Here is a 22,596-nt window from a genome sequence, read left to right as displayed (position 1 = left end):
CATTCCTCACTGGTTATTATTAGTGACCGGATAAACCTGCCAAGGAGGGGGAGGCCGCAGAGGGAGGAAGTACTCTATCCTACTCCACTTCGTACCTTAGAAGATAAAGAAAACACCAATACTATTTTAAAGATATCCACTCCTCTCTTTTCCTTAAACGACTATGTTTGTTTCAGGTGTTTTCAAACACATGTTAAATTTCTTTGGTACCTAATATACAGGTGCACTGAGTATATGTTTTAGTTTATTACCTGGAAATCAAGAAAAGTGACCTCCCACAAGCTTGCCATATCGTCCCAGTTGTCCCAGTCGCTGGGCAGCAAGAGGGTGTCATACTGCTTCAGGCTGCTGACACGCTGGCAGTGGTAGGAGTAACCCAATGGAGCGTATATGCCAGATGCATTAAAAGTTGCTTGGATTGAGTTGTTCAGAATAATCTCGACTCGGTGCAAGCTAAACCAACTATGGATGGACAACTTGTTGTAACTGGTAAGGATGAATCTGAAAATGATTATAGAACAGCATTACCCCCAAAGCACTGTGATTCCATTCACCGGCGCAGGACGTCTATGAACAGTACAATGGCGCCCTCTTTTGTCAGGTGGCAGAACTAGGGAAGAGGTTTTCACTTTGGTTCCAAACAAGAGCCTCCTCCAGGTGGGAGGGAAAGAAAGCAAATAACAGGAAAGCCCTAGAAGTGAGCAATACAGATGCCTATAAAAGAAAAAACACAAAACTCTTGTATTTTCCTTCTTATAAGCAACGTTTGATTATGTGTGTATTATTGCAAAAAAATAAGTGAAGAAAAACTGAAATGGACATCAATATAGAATTAGCCAAATTACAGTTTAAAGTAATAATAACAGGAGCTGGCTAGTTAGCTCAGTTCATGAGAGCACCACCTTATAACACCGTGGTTAAGGGTTCGGATGTCTGTGCTAGCCAGCCACCAAAAACCAACCAAAAAATTAAAATAAAATAATAGTAATAGCTTTCTTACTACGTGTCACTCATCCTGCTATGTCATTTGTGTGTATTTTATTTAATCTTCCCTACAACACCATGAGACAGATAATATCATTATCTTCATTTCACAGATGAGGAGTCTAAGACACAGAGAGGTTACATGACTCACGCGAGCTCGCTCAGAGTCAGTATTGGAGCTGGGCTTCAAATCCAATCTGAGACCAGAGCCCTTACTATTAACCACTTGGGAATAAAATATTCTCCAGCCATGAAAAAGTTATAATGTATTTATGTCATGATCACTTTTTTTTCATTTAAAAAAATGAAATGTGAGACTGCATAGAAAAAAAAGAGTCTGAAAGGGAAGAGATGAAAACATTAATAGTGATTACAAATGGTGCTTGGATTATTGGTTATTTTCATTTTCTTTTTATACCTCAATATTTTCTAATTATTCTGTTTTCAATGATTTTTCTTGTCTTAGTTTGGACTCCTTTGGAAGCAGACCCTGAAACAAGGATGTGAATACAAGAAATATTTTGGAGAATTTAGTCATTTGAAATATGTAGAGTAGAAAAAAGACAAACCACAGAGAAGGCAAGGAAGCCAAAAATTGTGCATTATTAAGCAAGTTACCACTGTGGACAAGTGGGGCTTAATACCCAGGGGGAACCTGGGAGCCAGGGTAGAACACAATCTTCTGAGTTATCTCACCCACGGGAGAGGGAGCTGGGGTGTTTATACAATTCCTTCAGTCACTGGTTGAGGGCTGCTGGGCTAGGGATGACAGGCAGTAGCCCCTGTGGCCAGAGAAAACTTTTAGGAAAAGGGAGGCTGGCAGGTGAAAGTTGAGTAGGTGGTCTATAGTGCTCTCAATGGAAAAGCCCAAGTAGATAGAGATGGAGCACATATCTTTATTGTCAGAAAATAATAATGATAATAATAAAGCTATTTTCCATCTGGGAAAAAAAGTGCTATTACAGATCAAAAATATTGCCCATTTCTAGATCAAATAGATACATGTACATATTTGTTCACCTCATGGGATTCTATTTCCTTATGAAGTTATTCTGAAAGATGAGGGCATGAATTTTCTAAATTATGATCAGTGATACACTAGTGGCCCATGATATGTATGCAAGTGTTACGAGAAAGAAATCTTTCTAAGGTTAAACATAGGAAACACTAGGTTAATCAAAGTTAAAAGTTGAACAGTCTTCCTTAAGAGCATATCATCTCAGAAACCTTAATATACAAATTTACATCATAAATCTCCAAGAGGAAGACATGGTGTATAGTTGTTCCCCAACACAATTAACCTCAGATCCCCTTTTCTGCAGAATCTTATAAATATTTTCACAGAGCAGAGTGTTCCACAAAGCACAGCTTAGGAAAGACTACTCTAGCATATCTGCTGGTTTTCCAGCTATGTTAAAGATGCGACCACTCATCTCCACAAAAAGGTTTGTCCTATAGGAAGGGAAACATTATATTTTTATAAGAAAAAAATGTAATGCCTTCAAACTGTCTTTTTCCCCAGGAGCTGTTTCCACCTGCTTGGGTAAACCATTGTTGGCAGATGCATCCTTCCATACATAAACACAGAAAAATGTAGGGCTGTTTATTTTCTGCTGGAGAATTCAGATAACAGACACTCATTGTAGTTAAATGATAAGTGTGTTTCATTGTAAGGAGCTATAGAAAATAACTTCAAACCAGAGCCTCAGCCCTTGGAGCTTAATTTATATTTTATTCCTTGTTCAGAGGAAAAGAGTATCACATTTTCAGGTTTATGTGTCCTCTAAGTCTGTAATGGGAGGGTGGGGGTGGGGTGGGACATGGATTATAGGTGTTTGGGTAGAAACTAAAGAAAGCATTACTACCGGATCCCATCACATAACACCACTGACTTTTCAGTGTAATTAGGTAGACATCGAATTTGATGTGTCTAAGTGCTTGGGACATAGCAAGCCCTTGATACTCACATGTGGAATAGATAAATTATATAGAGCCAATCTGAACTGCTGAAACTGTGATACTCCAAAGTGGTCCTACCTACCTTATACAAAGACCTTTGGAATTTTCAGTATCACCAAACTTCAGAGACAACCTAAGAAAACAGAAACAACACAGTACATCAAAATAGAAATGACCTTTACTTCATATTATACTCAAAAAATCACCACAAAATGGATCATAGACTTAAATGTAACACTTGTATGGAAGAAACATATAAGAACACTTTTTCGATCTTGGGGGAAACAATGGTTTCTTGATAAAACTACAAAAGCATGGACCATAAGAGAAAAAAATGATAAACTGGAACCTTACTAAAATAAAAAAACTTTCGTTCTTCAAAAGACACTATTTAGAAAACAAAAAAGCAAGCCAAAGAACAAGAGAAAATGTTCACAACATACATACACAAAGGACTTTTATCGAGAATATGATAAGTAACACTATCAACTCTATAAGAAGATAACCCAACTTAAAAATAGTCAGAAGTCTGGAACAGACACTTTATAAAGGAAGATATTCAAATATCCATTGAGTACATGACAAGATAGCATCATTAGTAATTAGGAAAATATAAAATAAAACCACAATAAGATACCACAGTACAGCAGTCAGAATAGTTCAAACTTTTTTAAAAAACTGACTCAAACTTTTAATGCCTATATTTATTCAGATTTTCCTGAAAGTAAAATTTCAAGATTTCCTGGAACAGAGACAGATTATCACTTACTCATAGGAATAATCATATTGGTTCCACTTTTAACACAATTCTTCCCCCAGGAAACCTGATGAGAGCCAGATGTCATCCTACACTTACTGGGATTTGTTACACAAGTGAGGAACACCAAAATTATGAATCTGGTAGTTTCTACAGGAGAGAGATGCAGTTTCCTCCTCACCTCCTGAGAGAGGGAGAGAAACATTTACTTGCTTAGTGTCAATACCCTTTTGGAAAAGAAGAGGGGAGATCCTGGGTACATACCCAGAAATGGAAGTGGAATAGTTTAATTAGCCTTTAGGTGGGAGCAAATATCTCACCATGAAGGAGACAAATGGCTGTAGAGCTAATATCCACGGTGTGTAAATAGATGTCTCCAAGGCAAAACGTAAGACAAGCTTCTCTGGGTTTTCAACCCCTGGAACATCTCTATGGTCTTGAATTTCATTACCCCTTGACATGTAAACACATTCCTTTGAAGAGGTAAATCTCTTACTAACTCAGAGGCTTATCTTTTAACCCAGGCTCCAGTAAAATTTGGTCTGAAATTACTAATCATGCAGAAACATAAAAATATTTTCTCTATGGTCTTACACTGACTATACGAAGCATTGGTTAAAATGTGAAGCAGCTAGAAATCTCATACAATGCCGGTGAAAAGGTAAAATGGTGCAACCACTGTAAAAAACAGCTTGACATTTTCTTAGAAAGTTAAACATATGCATACCATATAATCCAGCCATTGTATTCTTAGGTGGAATGACCCCTAAGTAAAAATATATGCTGCTACGAAGACTTGTACATGAATGTTCATAGTGACTTTATTTTGAAAGTTATGTAAAAACTGGAGGAAGAAACAAATTTCCATCAACAAGTAAATGAATAAACAAGTTGCAATACATCCATACAATGGGGTACTCAGCCATGAAAAGGAACATGCCATTGATACATGCAATGATGGAGAAGATTATCAGAATCATTACACTAAGTGAAAAAGGCCAGATTAAAAACGAGTGCACACTACGTTAGTAAGGAGTGACCTGAGGGATGAATTACAAGGGGGCACAAGGAAACTTTTGGGCATGATGAAAATGTTTGTTGTTTTGATTGTGGTGATGGTTTCATGGGTGTACACATACATCAAAAGTGATCAAATTGTACACTTAAATTATGTGCAGTTTATTGTACTTTGGTCATATTTCAATAAGGTTGAAAAATAGGAATAAGAAGCTAAATAAATAGTTGTAGTAGCAAAACATGAGAAATTTAAATACACAAAGAAGGACGCAGCTGTTTCAAAATAATGCCTAGAAGTTCTAACACCTTGATATGCATTATTAAAAAAAAGAAAAAGATAGTTACAAAATGTCCAATAACAAGCTTGAAAAATACCACACACATATATAATCTCATTAATTTGGTCCCACTTGTCAAGAAATAGAAATATCAGTGACTGGGCTAAAGCTTGTCTTAATACTATTTATGAGAAAGGGGTGGTATTTACAAATAAACCATATAAATAAGATTGCTAAGAGAAATGTTTTTATTTCCTAACATCACCAACTTAGACACCTTAGAAGACACCATTCACAAACACTTCATAGCCTCGTTAACTCAGTAAATCAAGTCTTCAAGAGGACCCTTCCCTAATAATATGTTGATAGCTACAAATGATGGGGAATAAAATAATAAAATGAATTTCTTTAACAACATTTTATGAATTTGACTAGTCATTTATTCTAACAGAAATTTCCCTAGTTCTTTCAAGTGTTGACCTAAAAAGAAACTGAGGCCAAATACATATAGCAAGGATTTATTGAACAAGTATGGTGACTGCAACAGGGAAATGCACAGGTCAGGTCACCCTGAGAAATGCGTTCCAAAGAGGGCCAGCAGAGCTTACCATTATCATCACAAGAATAGGGAAGGATCAAAGGAGAGGGAGAGAAGGATAGCCCCACATAATTACTTCATCAGGTTTTCTATTGGTTGTACCTGACCTATAGATTTGGGACTGTTACTGAGTTACATCCTATATGCAGGGATCTAGAGTAAGGGTTATAAGAAGCATTCTAGGTTATTGTATGGTTGGTACCATTAAGTCTGCTTCTAAATAAAAATGGCCTTATGATAACATTTTTCAGGACAGGTGGACATGACTACTATCAAATGAGGAAATGTATGTGCCCACATCTCCCAAGGCTGACCTGGTCAGAGCAGACTTTTGGTTATCACAAACAATCAGAACAGCTTGGTTATCCATAAACTGGCTGTACAGCATAATGAACTGGACCTCAAAGCAAAGCCCTCTTGAGTCCCCATCTCCTGCTGGAGCAGCCTGGCAGTCTCCAAGCTTCTGACCCTCAAAGAGCTTTTCTCCAGCAGTCCTGGTTTCAGTGGAAGCTTGTTAATAAGCTCCGCTTTGGAGTAAAGAACATGAGGCCTGATTTCAACAAAGTAAATACAGCAATCACTCAGCAAGGATCTTGTAAGTGCCAGACACTGTGCCAACACCAGGAACACAAAGGAGAAACACAACCTGGAGTGAGCGCTGCTCAATAAGGAACTCTTGTTTACTCTGTCAAGGGCCCTCCTCTCACATGTTTTAAACAAATTCTGAGTTCTTCAGTCTCAAATTGTCTAAATTCAAAATATACACAGATGCTGGGATTACGCCCCATTTGCAGGGCTTTCACTATTTAAAAAGACTTCTGTAGCAAATCTGTCTGCCAACAATTTGCCTCTCCCTGAACATTTTGTTTCCATGGTCATCTTTTTGTAATCATGCTTTTGACCTTACATGGTTATGTCTTCGTTTGGGTGTATTCTTTCAGCAACTCCCACTCTGGTTCTTGAGAACAAAAGATTTCCTTGCCAGCACAGCAAAGGCACCTCGCTGATTCACAGGACTAAATCTTAGCATCTTGTCCTTGACCTCACCTCCAGGGAAGCTTCCTGCTCACCCTCTTAGGATGGGCTGTCTGGGATGCTTGCACACTCACCTGAGCTGGACCCCAGGTGGCAGATGCATACACTCAGGGCTCCCACCTGAGTAGAATTCTAAGGCGGTGACCAAGAAGACAAAAAGTCAGGTCAGCCCCAATCTTTAATTTGTGTACTGTGAAAACCAAAGCTTGTAAGGCCTCTCCACTAAGTGATTAGACACTATTTCTCTCTAGTTGTCACTAGTATGTTAGGAAGGAAGAGAATACTACTTCTTTGAATAGCACTTGACAGGTTTTCAAAGTGCTTACACATACATTTCCTCATTTGATTTTCACTACCCTGTGAGATAGGGCCAAGAAGGAAGAGGTAAAATGTCATTTTTATAGACATTTTAGAGCCCAGCTCTATTAACATACAAGCTGCCTGACATAGGAAGTTTCCTAACCTCTTTGAGCCTTGATTTCCTGGAACGCCTGGAACAGGGATGATAACAGTCCCAGTGACTCAGAGAGTTCTCGTGAAGAGTAACTGATACAGGGTCTGGAAGACCTTGCCCGGTGCCTGGCCCATGGTAAATACTTAGGCCTGTTAGCTACAATGAATAGATGCCATCATCTCCATCTGACACATGATGACCCTACAGGTCCTGTGTGTAAAGTCCCCAAGTTCACTGGCAGAAGTGGGCCTGGGAGCCAGGTTTTCATTCTTTCCATCTCTAGGTTCCTGGTGATCACTAAGGTCTCTGAAACCCAGCAAAAAGTAGTAGTACTCTGATTTTCCCCACAAATACTCTAGAGCCAGGATAAATGGAATCGAGGTGGGCCAGTCAGCCACAGACAGGTGAGATTATCCCAAGGCAATCAGCCTCTCTCCATACAACTGACCACAAATAAAGAGCCCTGTAGGGAATTCATTAGAGCACAAAGAAAAAGTCCTGAATGCTCAGCAGTTCTGGAGTCTCTTCGCAGTTGTTGATAGCCATGCTATAACAGGATAAACAAACCTGGGAGGACTCTGGATGCTGACACTTAAAATTCCCTAAATCCCTAACAAGAGATAGTCATTTTGAATGGCAAGATACTTATTAAGACTTGTAACATGACTTTTAAGTGTATATTGATATAATCCATTTTTACCCATCATCAGGAATTTTTAAATGAGGAGTAAAGTTCAGGAATAGAAAAATGTTTCTAGCCAAAGTATATAAAGTGTAAAAAGAGTACACACACACACACAATATGTTACGGCTTATACAAAGCATCCTACCCACCTAAGCCAGCCCAGAACAAATGCAGAAAATCTTCCAAAAGCATCCATTATACCAGCAAATGTTGAAAAGGTTTACAGAAAGCAAGTGGGACATGCCAGATTTCTTCCACAGACCAAAACAAATAAAAGCCAAAAATTTTTGCTTGGATGACTAAAAAGCAGAGAAAGGCATTGGAAATCGATTTGCTCTTTGAAAGAGATATTTGTTTAATCTGCTTGTTTCAAATCAAAACTCACTATTCTAATCATTTTGAAATGTTCCAAAGAATTCTCTGAAATTTGGCCATTCAAAGGTACATTTCACATTTGCAAACAGGCAGTGTTCCACAATTTCAGAAATACACCTCCCTCCCCCAAATCAAGCACCTGTCTTGGCTAGTGTTTCACCCTCTAGGATATATATGACTCACTGGGATATGTAACTTCTTCCCTGGTGGGACAAATGTAGTTTGACACCTAACATTGGGAGTTGAGACCAAGCTTGGAATCCTTTTCTCTCCTTTCAGTATGTCTTTAGGAATCCTCATTTTCATAATCCTTATTTTTCACTAGTTATTGTGACAATTAGCTAAGGATTCAGAAGAAAATTTCCAGGAGAAAAGAGTAACAGTTTTTCAAAGTTAATTTCTGACATGTTCTTTCATTTCAAACATTAAACATTTCCTCAAATATGTATGTCAGAATCATATACAAAGAGCTTACTTTTCTTTCCTGAAATGACAAAAAACTGGATCTGCACAGTTAACAGGCTGCAATAGCCCTAAGGGCTTTCTCATGCAAGAGAGATCAACTTACATGGAGCTCTCTTCACCGCAATTTGACTTGCCAGTGTCCACTGTTGTCTTCCAGCCAAATGCTTCATCTGTAAGGTCCAGCCAGGTCTGATTCTTAAATTTAATTGTGATCCTTTTGGCCCAAAAGAGAATGCAGGGAATGCCATTGATGGAGACGTTAACTGGGCTCTGATGGCTATATACATTCCAAGGTTCTTTTTCTAAATGTTCTTCTTTGCTCATATTGTAGTTGAGAGCCTAATTAAAAATAAATACAAGAAATTTAAGAGATGAATTTGTGTCCATGGTAGAAAAGGCTTCCTAGACGTAAAAAGGCTAATTCACATCCTGTAATAGCAGATACATATCATTATACATTTATTAAAACCCATAAAATGTAGAACACAGGAGTGAACTTTTTGTGTACAACACAAAGAGTAATTACTCCAGCATAAACACAGATAAAAGAAAAGTTAGTTAACAGGGAGCAGCAACCCAAGCTCACCGATAACCAAAGATAAACTGTTACTATAGTGATCCTGTCCCGAAAGCAACAAAAGTAAATCTGAACATTGTAATAAAAGTATGAGAACAAGTAATATTAAGTACCGTAGGTTTTCCTCAACTATAAGATTACCATAATACCTTGCCCACCCAAAGTTCAAGCAATGATATGTTCATCACTAATAGAATTATTATTTATATTTTCACAGTAGCTCTGACATAACTAAAATGTGTTTAAATTTTTTTTAATAGATTACAATCTAGTTTTCTGACATATCCATACCTGTGTGATTGGTATTGTTGTGAAATTCTGGACTGGTTTCATATCTTCATTGTTCTGTTGATCTGTCAAATAAATAATGATGTAAGTTCCAAGGCTAAATGGCATCAATTTATTAATATAATTGAGTGACAATAATATGCTAAGCACTGTGAAATATATCAGGCTTCAGTGTCTTTTGGCTCATAATTTGCAATATACAAGTTTAAAAGATTTTTCCATGAGGGACTCCTGGTACAAGACCAGTGGTCAGGGAAATCGATCACAGATAAAGCCCTTCTTCAAATCCCCCCCGCCCCCACCACCAAAATCATAAGGGCAATTACAAGTCTTACCACTCTTTATAACCAGTTCTTTATTGGAAGATGTTGGAGAACTGAAATTGGAAAACAACAACAAAAAAATAAAAAGATGTCAAACAAATATCTACAATCAGACTTTACGTGAAGCTTAAAGAAGTGTATTTCAGTTAATTACATCTCACAGTGGAGAAACAGAACCTTAGTCTGTCAAAACTGCCCATTTTTTAATAGTAATTTTCCAATTCAAAAAGTATATGTTTTTCAGAGAAAATATGGAAAATATAGAAAAATTTCCTGATCCTTATCTATTGAATAATATTATGGAGAGCCTACTATCTGCTAAGCAGTGTGCTAGACACTGAGGTTTAACCAATAATAAATAACCAAATAATAAAACATAATAGAATATTTTAAAGTAAAATTTAATACTACATTGCATTATTAAAGCAAAAATATCCAACCCTTATTATTACAAAAAAAAACCACTCAATTGCCAAAAAGGTATTTCTGAAAATTATGAGAATATAAATTATGATATATATACTCTCAGTCTCTGTATACACACACAAACACAAATACACATACACCACATACATAATTTACTTTTTATAAAATTTAAAAACAGATTTTTGTGAAAATACTGCAATTTTTTTTTACTTAAAAACATATCACAAATATTTTCCCATTATTATATATTTTCTAACACAATATTGAATGCCATGTGATATTACATCATAAAAATGTACCATAATGTATTTAACCAAATTCCTATTCTTAAGTATTTAAGTTGTTTCCAATTTCGTGATATTATAAGAATACTGCATTGAATGTTATTGTGGAATGTTTCTTAAGATAAATTCCTAGAAGTGAACTGGCTAAATTAGAAGATATATATTTTTAATCACAAAAATTTCAGGCATACACAGATATAAACAGAAAAATATAACAAGCCCTCCATATATCTGTACCCATCACTGAGCTTTAGTAACTATTAAGTCATAATCAATCTTGTTTCACCTAAAAGATCACCTACTTACCCCCTCTGACATTATTTTGAAGAAAATATCAGGTTTCACATTATTTCAGTATGTATCTCTAAAATATAAAGACCTTTAAATAACAGAAAATATTGATAATTATTTAACATTAAATATTGTGTCAGTGTTTAAATCTCCAATTGTGTCATAAATGTCCTAAATATTTTAACGGTTTGCTCGTAGCACATTTTAAGTTTTTTATAAGTTGTATCTGTAGTATACAAGAATGTAAATCATGCTCTATACTCAACAATTCCTATCTAAAGCCTATATGTATCACTATCGTATAAACTCAACATTTTTACAATTAGAGTAAGATACATATTATATATCATGATATGTATGCAGAACATAATTATAGCTAAAGAGTTACTAAGTCTATATCATATTAAAGTGCTTTAGAATTAATGATATGGAACTAATTACAAATTAAATGCACTGTGTTCTTTGTAATACGATTTCCATTATCTAATGAGAATTTCTGAAGATGACAAATTGATGACTATGATGTCTACTAGTTGCTATTAATAAATTCATGCATGTGTGAAATTATTCATTCATTTTTATACATTTTACTGAGATATAGTTTATGTACAGCAAATTTCATCCACGCAAAGTAAACAATTCTTTTGGCACAGGCACAAACCCATGACACCACTACCACAATAAAGATACAGAATATTTATATCTCCCACAAAAGTTTCCCCATGCGTTTTTCAGTAGAGAAGTGTTCCCTCCACCCTCAGCCCCAGTCGGCTACTGACTTGCTTTCTGTCAATTTACAATAGTTTGAATTTTCTAGAATTGTATATAAATAAAATCATATAACATATATCATTTAATGTTTGGCTTCTTTCAGTCTTAATATAATGGCTTTGAAATTCATGTATGTTGTTGTATGCATAATAGTTCATTTTATTGCTAAGGAATATTTCATTGTATAACTATACCACATTTTATTTGTCTATGTACACATTTACGGACATTTAGGGTGTTTCCAGTTTGGGGCTACTATAAAAAAAAATTTGAGAACATTCGTGTATAGGAGGAGTTTGTGTGGAATGTTTTTGTTTCTCTTGAATAAATACCCAGGTATGGAATGACCAAGTCATATAATGGAAGTATGTTTAACTTCTTTAAAAACTGCCAATGCATTTCAGTGTATGAGTTTTCCTGTTGTTCAACATTCTTGCTAACATTTGGTATTATCAATCTAAGTTTAGCCATAATAATGAGTATGGGTTACTATCTCATTGTGATTTCAATTTTCATTTCCCTGATGACTAATAATGTTGAGCTCTTTTCTTGTGCCTATTGACCATTCATATATTTTCTTTTGTGAAGTGTATGTTTAAATCTTTTTCTCACTTTAAAAATTAAATTCAGTGACCTCTTTTGATTGAGCTGTAAGAGTTCTTTATATGTTCTGGATACACATCCTTTGTCAGCTATATGCATTGGAAATATTTTCTTCCATTCTTTGTCTTGCTTTTTCATTTTCTTAATGGTGGTTTTCAAAAAGCAAAAGTTCTAACTTTCATAAAATCTAGTGTATTTGTTTTTTTCTCTTATGGTCTACACTTTTTGTGTCTAAAAGAAATATTTGCCTAACACCAAATCACGAAGATTTTTCTCTTGTGTTTTTCTAAAAGTTTTAAAATTTTAGCTTTTACGTTTAGGTCTATGATCCATTTTGAGTTGATTTTTGTGATCTAAGGTACTTATAACATTTTGGAGTCAAGGATAAAGAAAATATCCAATTAGCTTCCAGAAATAAAAATAAAACAAGAATCATGCAAGGATTCAGAAAATATAACTCCCACACCCTTTCACAGAAGCTAATGGAAGACATGCTCCTGAAAAATACGGGAGAAAACTAAGAAAGAGGAAAGCATACGCTCTAATAAATAGTAGACCTAACTCAGAAAAGTGATGAAGAAAAACCTAAGAATGACCGTTGTACACCAGACCTAGAGAGAATCAATCCAGACTGGAGCAAGAGGACAAAAGGAAGATCTAGAAGGAGACCTAAATTTAGCTAACAGGGGAATATGAGAGACTACACTACCTGTTAGATGAGGGGATATGTGAAAAGAATTAATAATATACATATTTTTAAAATTGCAAGTAAAAAGGCAATTTTTAACTCAAGAGAAAAGACTTGTACAAAAAAGAAACATAATTACAGTATACTAACTGGCTTGTCAAGTAGTCAAACTGATGCAACCATGGATTTAACTGAAAGTAGTAATGTAGCTATATTGGAGGGGTGAGGAATGAAGGAAAGAAAAGTGACAACATTGTTGGAGAAACTTTGTCATAATAAAAGAAACTTGTTAGACAATGTCTAAAATGTACAAATTGAGAAAGTGACTATGCTTATTATTTAGATATTATGGCAGTGTGGTCGATTGTATAATTGTTCTCAACTCTTTGTTGCCTTCTCAATAGGATTTTGCCTCCCCCTTGACCATATGACTTGCAGTTCCTCCTTGTAGGTGGAGAATACTTCCTGCCCCATTGTCAGGCTTTGTTATATGTCTTAATTGGGCCAATGAAATATAAGCAGAAGCAATAGTGCGCCAGTTCTGCTCAGAAGCGTTGCAACGTGTCTGCATGTGTTTGCCATCACTTGCCTTCTTTCCTCTGTCTTCAGAATGGCATGCCCAAATTGGGGCTGCCCTTCAGTCTAAGTGGGTCTCAGAATGAGAAAACATGGGAAACAGAGTCACAGCAGGGTCATAGTAGCCCACCTACAGCTGTCAACATGTAACATGAGCAAGAAATAAATGTTTGAGGCTGTAAGATTCTGTAATGTGAGGACTATTCGTTAGTAGAGAAAATCTGACTTATACAAGTAGTAACCAACAGAAGAAACAAGTAAAAATTTGAAAATGGTTGCTTACAGAAGTAGAAGACAGTTTTTTAAAAATGTAATATTTCTTGTTACTTTTTATTTTGTAGAAACCACGTTCATGTATTACTTCGATATAAATTTTTTTAATTTAATCTTTTTTTTAAAAGCTGCCTTCTTTTAATAATTTATAAATCAGCATTCTGGTTTATATTAAGTCTCTTCTGAGTGAAGTTAGCATGAATCAGTCCTCTGAGCACAATCAGAGGACAAAGAAATGTAACTTCCTGAGCAGCAAAAGTGAGGCTCCCATCAAAGAAATCATGAAACTACAACAAAGATGTACTTTAGCCAAAACATCTCTACCTACCTAAATTCCAAACTCTGTAATGCATGTTAAAATGTAATTGAATATATAAAAGAAGCTCTGATACCTGGACAATACTTCCTGAAGGGCTCCAAGCTTTCTAATAGTATAACTACATAAATAGATTTTTAAGATTTCCTTGATTTGCCCCCTCCACCCAGAAAAACAGGAAAGAGAGGATACCCAGGGTCCTGGGCAAGGAACCGTGGGTCATAGCCCCCTCCACCCAAAAGCAGGCAAGAGTGCACAACAAAAACACCACTTCCATGTAGGTGGCCCATCACAGCCACTGCCACAGCCATGACTGCCAAAAACAAGACCCAATGCCACAGCAGCAGCCACAGCCACTGTGCAGGTGGCCCGCCAGACACTCAACTGCATTGACACAGGAAAGTCACCAGCAGAGACTAGAAAAAGAACAGGAAATCTCTTTTCTCAAAACCCACTCCAGAGTCATAGAAGAAGCAACTGACCTACCAGATGATCAGACATCAATGTAGAGATACTAGTAATATGAAAACCCAATAAAATATGACACCACCAAAAGAATACAGTAATTCTCAAATACCAGACCCTTTAGAGCAGGAAACTCTTGAAATGACTGAGAAGGAATTCTGAGCAACAATGTTAAGGAAACTCAATGAGATATAAGAAGACTCAGTTAGACAACATAATAAAATGAGAAAAAAAAAAATCCAGGATATGAAGAGGAAATTAACAAAGAGATTAATATCTTTAAAAAGAATGTAGCAGAACTCATGGAACTGAAACATTCACTCAGCAAAATAAAAAATACAACTAATAGCTTAAGCAGCAGGCTGGAGCAAGCAGAAGAAAAAAATTATAATGTTGAAGATAGTCTTTTCAAAATAACCCAGGTGGATAGAAAAAAAAGGAAAAATTTTTAAAATATAAGAGAGCTAGCAGGCAACCTTACACACAAACATTTGAATCATGGTTGTTCCAGAAGGGGAAGAGAAAGGAAAAGGCATTGAAAACCTATTCAATGAAACAATAAAGGAAAACTTCCCAGTTATCACAAGAGACATGGACCTTCAGCTCCAGGAGACTCAAAGATCCCCAAACAGATTCAATCAAAAAAGATCCTCTCCAAGACACATTACCGTCAAACTGGCAAAGCTCAAGGACAAAGAAAGAATCTTAAAAGAAGCAAGAGAAAAGCATCAGGTCACCTATAAGGGAGCCCCTATCAGACTAACAGCAGACTTCTCAAAAGAAATTCTACAGGCCAGAAGCAAATGGGATAATATATTCAAAATACTAAAAGAAAAAAACTGCCAGCTAAAAATACTATACCCAGCAAGGCTATCCTTCAGAAATGAGGGGAAAATAGTGTATTTTCCAGATAAACAAAACCTGAAGGAGTTCACCACCACACAACCAGCCCTGCAAGAAATCCTCAAGTGAGTCCTGCATCTAGAATCTGAAAAACAATGATAACTACCATGAATACACAACATAAAACAAAATCCACTGGTAGAATAATAATGTAAATGAGAAAGAGAAAGAAACTTAATCTTACCACCACAAAAAGCCATAGATGACAATGTAATAATGCCCCTACTTTATTTCTGATTTTAGTAATTTCAGTCTTCTCTCTTTTTTCTTTGTCAGTCTATATAGAGGTTTGCAAATTTTTTGACCTTTTTAAAGAATCAACTCTTAGTTTTGTTGATTTTCTCTATTGTTTTTAATTTCCTGTTTCATATATTTCTGTTATAATCTTTGTTATTTCCTACTTATATTTGCTTTTGGTTTAGTTTGCTCTACTTTTTCTATTTACTTAAAATAGAAGTTTGCATTACTAATTTGAGATTTTTCTTATTTTTAATATAGCACTTACAAGTATAAGTTTTCCTTTAAGCACTGCATGAGACCTGCTTCCTATAAATTTTGATATGTTGCACTTTGAACTTTATCTCAAAGTACTCTCTAATTTCCTCGTGATTTTTCTTTTAACCCATTATTTATTTAGGAGAGTGTTGTTTAATTTCCACACATTTGTGAGTTTTCTAAATTTTCTTCTGTTATTGTGGACAGAGAATATATTTTCTATGATCTTATTCTTCAAAAAAAAAAAGAAAGAAAAAGAAAAATTTAAACAAAAAAAAATGGTCATGGAAAGATTTCCATTCTTTCAATTCTATTTTTCCACAAATTTTTCGAACCTTTGTGTTTATATCCTATTTTATTGATTTTTTAATGCAATTTATCTTGCAAAACTTAGATATTTCATTTCTGTTCTTGATTTCTTTTTATTAAGTGGACTTATTGAAATGCTTAAAATTTTATTTGACTTTGAAAAGCTTATTCATCTCCCGAGGGATCCAATCAAGATGGCGGAATAGACGGTTCCCAGCATCACTCTCTCCCATAAATCAACCAATCTACAACTATAAAAACGTAACATCAGCCAAGCCAGGGTAGTTGGAGCTCAGGGGAAGAGGAGGAGAGAACTATGGAGTTCATGAAGGCAGGAGAAACTGTAATGAGAGAAAGAGAAAGCTACTCTGAGCATTTTGGGCCGTGGCTACTTTAAGGCTGGAGCTGATGAGCGCATGGAGCAGGAGCTGGCAGAAGCCGCAGCTGTGCCCTTCAGATGGAGTTGCTTGGAGGCGGCAGGGGAGAAGAGGGCCTTGGCGGCCCCCAGGACAGCAAGACTGCTAATAGGGTTCCCATGGACCCACGCAGGAGCGAGGAGCCAGAACAACTGAAAAAAGGGAGCTGCTCAGAGGCCGGTGAGCCATTGCAAGGGACCCGTGCAGGGCCCGTCCCATGGGAAGTGCTTGCAGCAGGGGCAGTGGGGGAGACGAGCCCACCGGGAGAACACTGGGACACAGCAAGGACAGCTGATCTGCCCCCCAGTCAGCACAGGACCACTCAGAAGAGACTGGTTGGGAATGCAGAATTGCATGGGGTGCAGTTTGATGAAAAAACTCAGGCCCAGATCAGAGATTTTACAGAACACAGATCCACCAGGTCTCTGGAGAGCCGGAAGTACCTATAAGGTCAACCATTAAACCCAGAGCTGCACAAAAAGCCTTTCCTAGGGAAACAGCAGCAAAGTAGCAATTTAAACAACCACACAACTCAAATACAGGTTCCCAGAGGAAATTCCCCTATTTTAGAAGCAAGCAAAGGACAAAAAATTAGTTCTGGCCCAGGCACGACACCAGCACTTTGGGGCCTGCCTGGGAACTGAAGGCTTGGATCTGGGGACTGGACCCTACTCCCACTTCCAGGCAAACTGCACCAGTGCCTTGAGGCCAGCCTGGGGACCTGAAGCATGGAGAAGGGGACTGGACCCCCCTCCCACAACCAGGCACACCATGCCAGCACCTTGGGGCCTGCCCAGGGACCTGGGACAAGGAGAAGGGGAACGGTCCTCTCTCCCACAACCAGGCACACCACGCCAGAGATTCAGGGCCCACCTAGGGACCCGAGGCATGGAGAAGGGGAACGGACCTCTCTCCCACAACCAGGCACACTGAGCCAGTGCTTCAGGGCCCACCTGGGGAACTGAGGCGTGGAGAAGGGGACTGGACCTCTCTCCCACAACCAAGCACACCGAGCCAGCACCTTGGGGCCCACCCAGGGACCTGGGGTATGTTGTCGGGGACCGGATCTCTCTCCCACAACCAGACACAACATGCCAGTAACTTGGAGCCCACCCAGGGACCTGGGGCAAGAAGAAGGGGACTGGACTCCCCTCCCACAACCAGGCACACCACACCAGCACCTTGGGGCCTGCCCGGAGACCCGAGGCAAGGAGAAGGGGAATGGTCCTCTCTCCCACAACCAGGCACACTTGCCAGTGCTTCAGGGCCCACCCAGGGATCTGAGGCAGGGAGAAGGGGACTGGGCCTCTCTCCCACAACCAGGCACACCATGCTAGCACTTTGGGCCCCACCCAGGGACCCAGGGCATGGAGAAGGGAACTGGATGATTCTCCCACAACCAGGCACACTGAGCCAGCACCTTGGGGCCCACCCAGGGACCCAGGGTATGGAGTCAGGGACCAGACTACCCTCCCACAACCAGGTACAACATGCCAGTACCTTGGAACCCACCTGGGGACCCGAGGCATGGAGAGGGGGACTGGACCCCTCTCCCACAACTAGGCACATGGCACCAGTACCTTGGGGCCTGCCCAGGGACCAGAGGCATGGAGAAGGGGACCAAACACACCCCACAACCAAGCATACCGCCAGTGCCAAGGAGCATACCAAAAACAGCACCTCCATGTGGGTGGCCCACCACAGCCACCACAATAACCATGGCTGCCGCAGAAGCGGCTAGACACCACAACAACCACGCAGATGGTCTGCCAACCACTGAAGTGCATTGACACAAGGAGAGTCACCAGCAGAGACAAAGAAAAGAAGAGGATGTCTCTTTCCACAAAACCATTTCAGAGTGACAGAAGAAGCATCTGCTCTATGATAATATTGGGGGACCCGATCACATCTCTCAGCATTGGACAGATAATCTAGGCAACAAATTAACAGAGTAACCATCATTCTTTCAAAAGGAGAGAAGAAATGTAGAGCAATTAGAGGGGGGAGGGGGAGGGAATGGCGGAAGGGGAGAGATTGGACAAGGGGCATAAAGAATAATTATAATTTGTAACAATATATATGCTAGTAATATTGATTTAATCAACATATCTCAATGTTCAACCCCCAAAATATGTATAATCAATTTTGATTCAATAAATGAAATAAATTTTTAAAAAATTTTTTAAATAAAAATAAAATAAAAAAAGAAATAATTTTCCAGAGACTGAAAAGAAAGTTTATTCATCTCCCTCTGTTGAAATTACTTTGATATTTCATGCTTTTGGAAGACTTTAGGAAGCTATTTCGAATAATTGTAGAGATTATAAAATGAAATATGCAAATTTTAATGTTTTACATCTCCGGTTTTTGTGAAAAATTGAAGCCCTACTTTCTACAGAGTATTTTGTTATTCATCTATTATTTAGTTTATGTATTTGTTACTTGAACAAATAAACGTTCATATCCTTAAAAAAAAATTTCCTTAATTGAACTTTATTCAAAAATCATATTTCATAACACAGGGTTATATGTTCAATTTTTAAATATCTTAATGAACAAAAACAGAAAACTATGAGATTATATTTTACCTAAATAAGATAAAATGTATCAAACCAATTAGATATATATAGATAGTAGGGGAGTTTAATAAATGTTTATTGAATAAAAGTATATGAATGAATGATGAATGAGCTGCAGTATTATTAATATGCTTGCCTTGAGGCTTTGCTCAGCTAGTTAAAAATTTCCATGCGTTCACTAATGAAAGACTTGTAGTAGACAACACAGGTTTATTGTCATTTCAATGAGCCCCTGGTCTGAACATAACAATAATGCTGCTATATTTCTTTTTTAAATAAACTGTAATTCACATAGGCCTTGCCCATACCCATAAGCCCAAACTAATGAGGTTTTATGGAGAGCCATATCTCAACAAAAGACAAAATGCATACACATTTCCCCATCATTTCATACTCTCTGTACTAAAGTAGGAACTAAAAAATTTTCTGGTTAAAAATTATCTGTGTACCCTAAGTGAATCATCGTGCAGTATATGCACGTATTGAAACAATGCACCATACCCTACAAACATGTATATGTAAATGTTAACATTAAATATATGTATATACATAATATGTGAATAAACTGAGAAACACTGGTTTAAGAAAATTAAACCTACATTGTCACTAAAATATTGAGACCCTTTTCCAGTAAAAGGGATCTCTGCAATACCTGAAAGGCAATCAAGAGCCTTAGGTTTGTAGTAACTGGTACCATATTCCTTCATGAAGATGAATGTGATGGTGAAGCAGTTCCTTCACAGTACTATTTAGAACAAAGACCACATTCCCACCAGGGCCTACAAGGCCCTGGAAGACCTCAGCCCACGAACTCTGCTTGCCTCATTTCACCTCTTCCCTCTTCTCCAGCTACCAGCATTCTTCAATTCCCCGAAATCTTCATGTTCCTTTCTTCCTTCATAAGAGTCTTAGCACATGCTGTTCCCTCTACCTGGAGTGTTCTCCATCCTCCTTGTTATTTTCTACATATCCTCTCAATTTCAGCTCAAATATCACTTCTTCAGGAGCATGGTCCCTAACTTCTCGGACTAGTTCAGATCTTTCTATTAAATGTGCTCATTGTCCAGGGTTCAAACCCTGTACCAGCCAACCACCCCAAAAAAAGAAAAACAAAACAAACAAAAAATGTGCTCGTTGCCTTCTATACTTTTCTTTTACAACATGTTTCAGTTTTTTTGTCATAATATTTATCATTTTATTAATGAGCACCTCCTCACTAGATTTAGTTCCCTCTAGTTTATGAGGGCAGGGACTATGCCTAGTTTGTAGACCCAACACCTAGCACAGTCCCTAGCTATTTAAAAGACCAAGTATTTTAAAAATGTGTTACATGCATGAATGAACTAACAAATTATAGAACCAACTCTGAGGGCCGACCCTGTGGCGCACTCGGGAGAGTGCGGCGCTGGGAGCATAGCAGCGCTCCCGCCACGGTTCCACGGTTCAGATCCTATATGGGGATGGCCGGTGTGCTCACTGGCTGAGCGTGGTATGGCTGGTCACAAAAAAATAAAAATAAAAAAAATAAAGAACCAACTCTGAAATCAAAATGGAAAATGAAAATCATACCATGTACAATTTTTGGTGTACATTTTACCAGGGTAATATGTTGTCAGTCATTTCTTTATAAGCCAGGTGGGAAAACATTACTAAGCTTTAATTACCTAAGGTATATAAGTCACTTACTATTTAAAAATGAACCTGAAGGAAAGCACCAATTTGTTTGGGAACAATGGAAGAAAAACATTTTAAATGCCTGTACTTATAGCTTTTATCAGCCGGTAACTTAGGATTCTTTCTCACAAGTTTCACCAGATCATCCTGCTTGTGGCTGTCCTTTGTGTTCACACTAAATGCCCTGATGCATTTGTTGAGAAACACTGCACATAATGAGTAATTAAGAGACATGACATAAATTTATTGCTGTTCATATTCTGAATATCCTTTTTCACAGATAAATCTCTGTATGTTCCTTATGTGGTATGAAAAGAAGCCAAAGGGACAATGGAAATGAAATCGAAATTTTGCTTATTAATTTCAAATATTGTATATCACACACAATTACCATTTCCTACCAGTTAAAATTATTTAACACCTTTTGTTTGGGAGACAAGTTATATATTTCTAGCGTTTAAAATGTTTTTCTTACTCTCTTCATACGTAATGGCAGAAGAAACTGTGAAATTAACATTTACTTGTAAGTATGTATAAAAAAATCTGAACAGACATTTGAGGAGTCATTTTCTCACAGATATATACTTTGATACATAATACAAATGTTTCTTGGGCATTTTGAACAAATAATCCTTGCCTCTTATAATACAGACTATATTTTTAACTCTTAAAATCCAGTCAAATAATTGCACTATCTAATTGTGTGATCTACTATTGTCTATCCATTTTGAATCATAGACAAATGTAGATATACAACAATATAAAGAAATTACAGGACCACCTAATTTCTTATTTGCACTGAAGTCCACAAATGCATTGCATGAAAAGATGTGCAATTACTCACCCTACATACTTCCTGGCAAATATCTGGTCCAAAGTTAGTGAAAATCCCATACAAAAAAAAATAAGAGAAAAACTAAACAAGATTTTTTTTCCCATCAAGAAATGAATCAGTTTCTTCAAACCAAGCACATCTACTAATTCAAAAGTGCAAACAGAGCAGAGGCAGTACTTTTCATGCCATGTGACTGACAGCATAGTCGACCAATAAAAAGACAGCATTCCTAGGATGTATTATGTAGGGGAGTAGAAGGGAGGGGCCTGACAGTGCTTGATTTAGAGTATAGAGTGAAACCAATATTTAGTTTTTTAACTATCTAGCTCACTGAAAGATTACTAGGGAGCAGATTTTTAAGGAAAATATATTTACCAGTTAAGCTCTCTTTACAAACTTACATTGTTTTGGTACTGTCATGTAACTCATAATAACATTTTCATAGCACGTTTCAGGAAGCTATTAAATTCTCCCCCAAATCTACGAAGTATATATGTTACATGCATTTTTTAGGTGGGTAAATAAATAGAAATCTCTGGAACATACTTAAACTTATATGTACGTCCTAGCTGACATTTTCGTGTTGAATTCAAGACTCTCCATTTGCTGAGAGATGCGGAATTGTAATGGTCAAGAGCACTAGCTTTGGGGTCAGACAAGACTCAAATGCATGCCCAGCTCCAGCCCTCACCAGCTGGCTGTAATTTTCCCTCCTGAGCCTTTTTTCCCTCATCTCAAGAGTGGGGACAAAAGTACTTCAAGAATTGGTATGAAGATTAAATGATCGCAGATGAAAAGATTCTTCGTATTTCAGTGCTTAGCTAAATAAAAAAATACCTATTGTTATTCCTTCTTTAACAGCTTCTACTCCCACCTCGCTCCCCCCGAAAAACAAAA

General features: G+C 37.4%; 1 protein-coding gene across 1 annotated transcript in view; it reads right to left on the bottom strand.

The window, feature by feature from the left end:
- Positions 1 to 22,596, bottom strand: part of LOC134370521 (V-type proton ATPase subunit S1-like protein) — a gene marked incomplete at its 5' end in the record, with an annotated part of 43,835 nt that overhangs the window by 4,909 nt on the left and 16,330 nt on the right. The window contains 5 exons of the mRNA XM_063087608.1: positions 252 to 501; positions 3,026 to 3,076; positions 8,711 to 8,946; positions 9,476 to 9,537; positions 9,808 to 9,848. Coding sequence (XP_062943678.1) covers positions 252 to 501; positions 3,026 to 3,076; positions 8,711 to 8,946; positions 9,476 to 9,537; positions 9,808 to 9,848 — 640 coding nt within the window. The remainder of the gene's footprint in view (positions 1 to 251; positions 502 to 3,025; positions 3,077 to 8,710; positions 8,947 to 9,475; positions 9,538 to 9,807; positions 9,849 to 22,596) is intronic.

Source organism: Cynocephalus volans, chromosome 2 (genome assembly GCF_027409185.1).
Source record: "Cynocephalus volans isolate mCynVol1 chromosome 2, mCynVol1.pri, whole genome shotgun sequence".
Classification (NCBI taxonomy): domain Eukaryota; kingdom Metazoa; phylum Chordata; class Mammalia; order Dermoptera; family Cynocephalidae; genus Cynocephalus; species Cynocephalus volans.
Note: the sequence above shows the minus strand (reverse complement) of the source record. Positions and strands in the feature narration are given on the sequence as shown.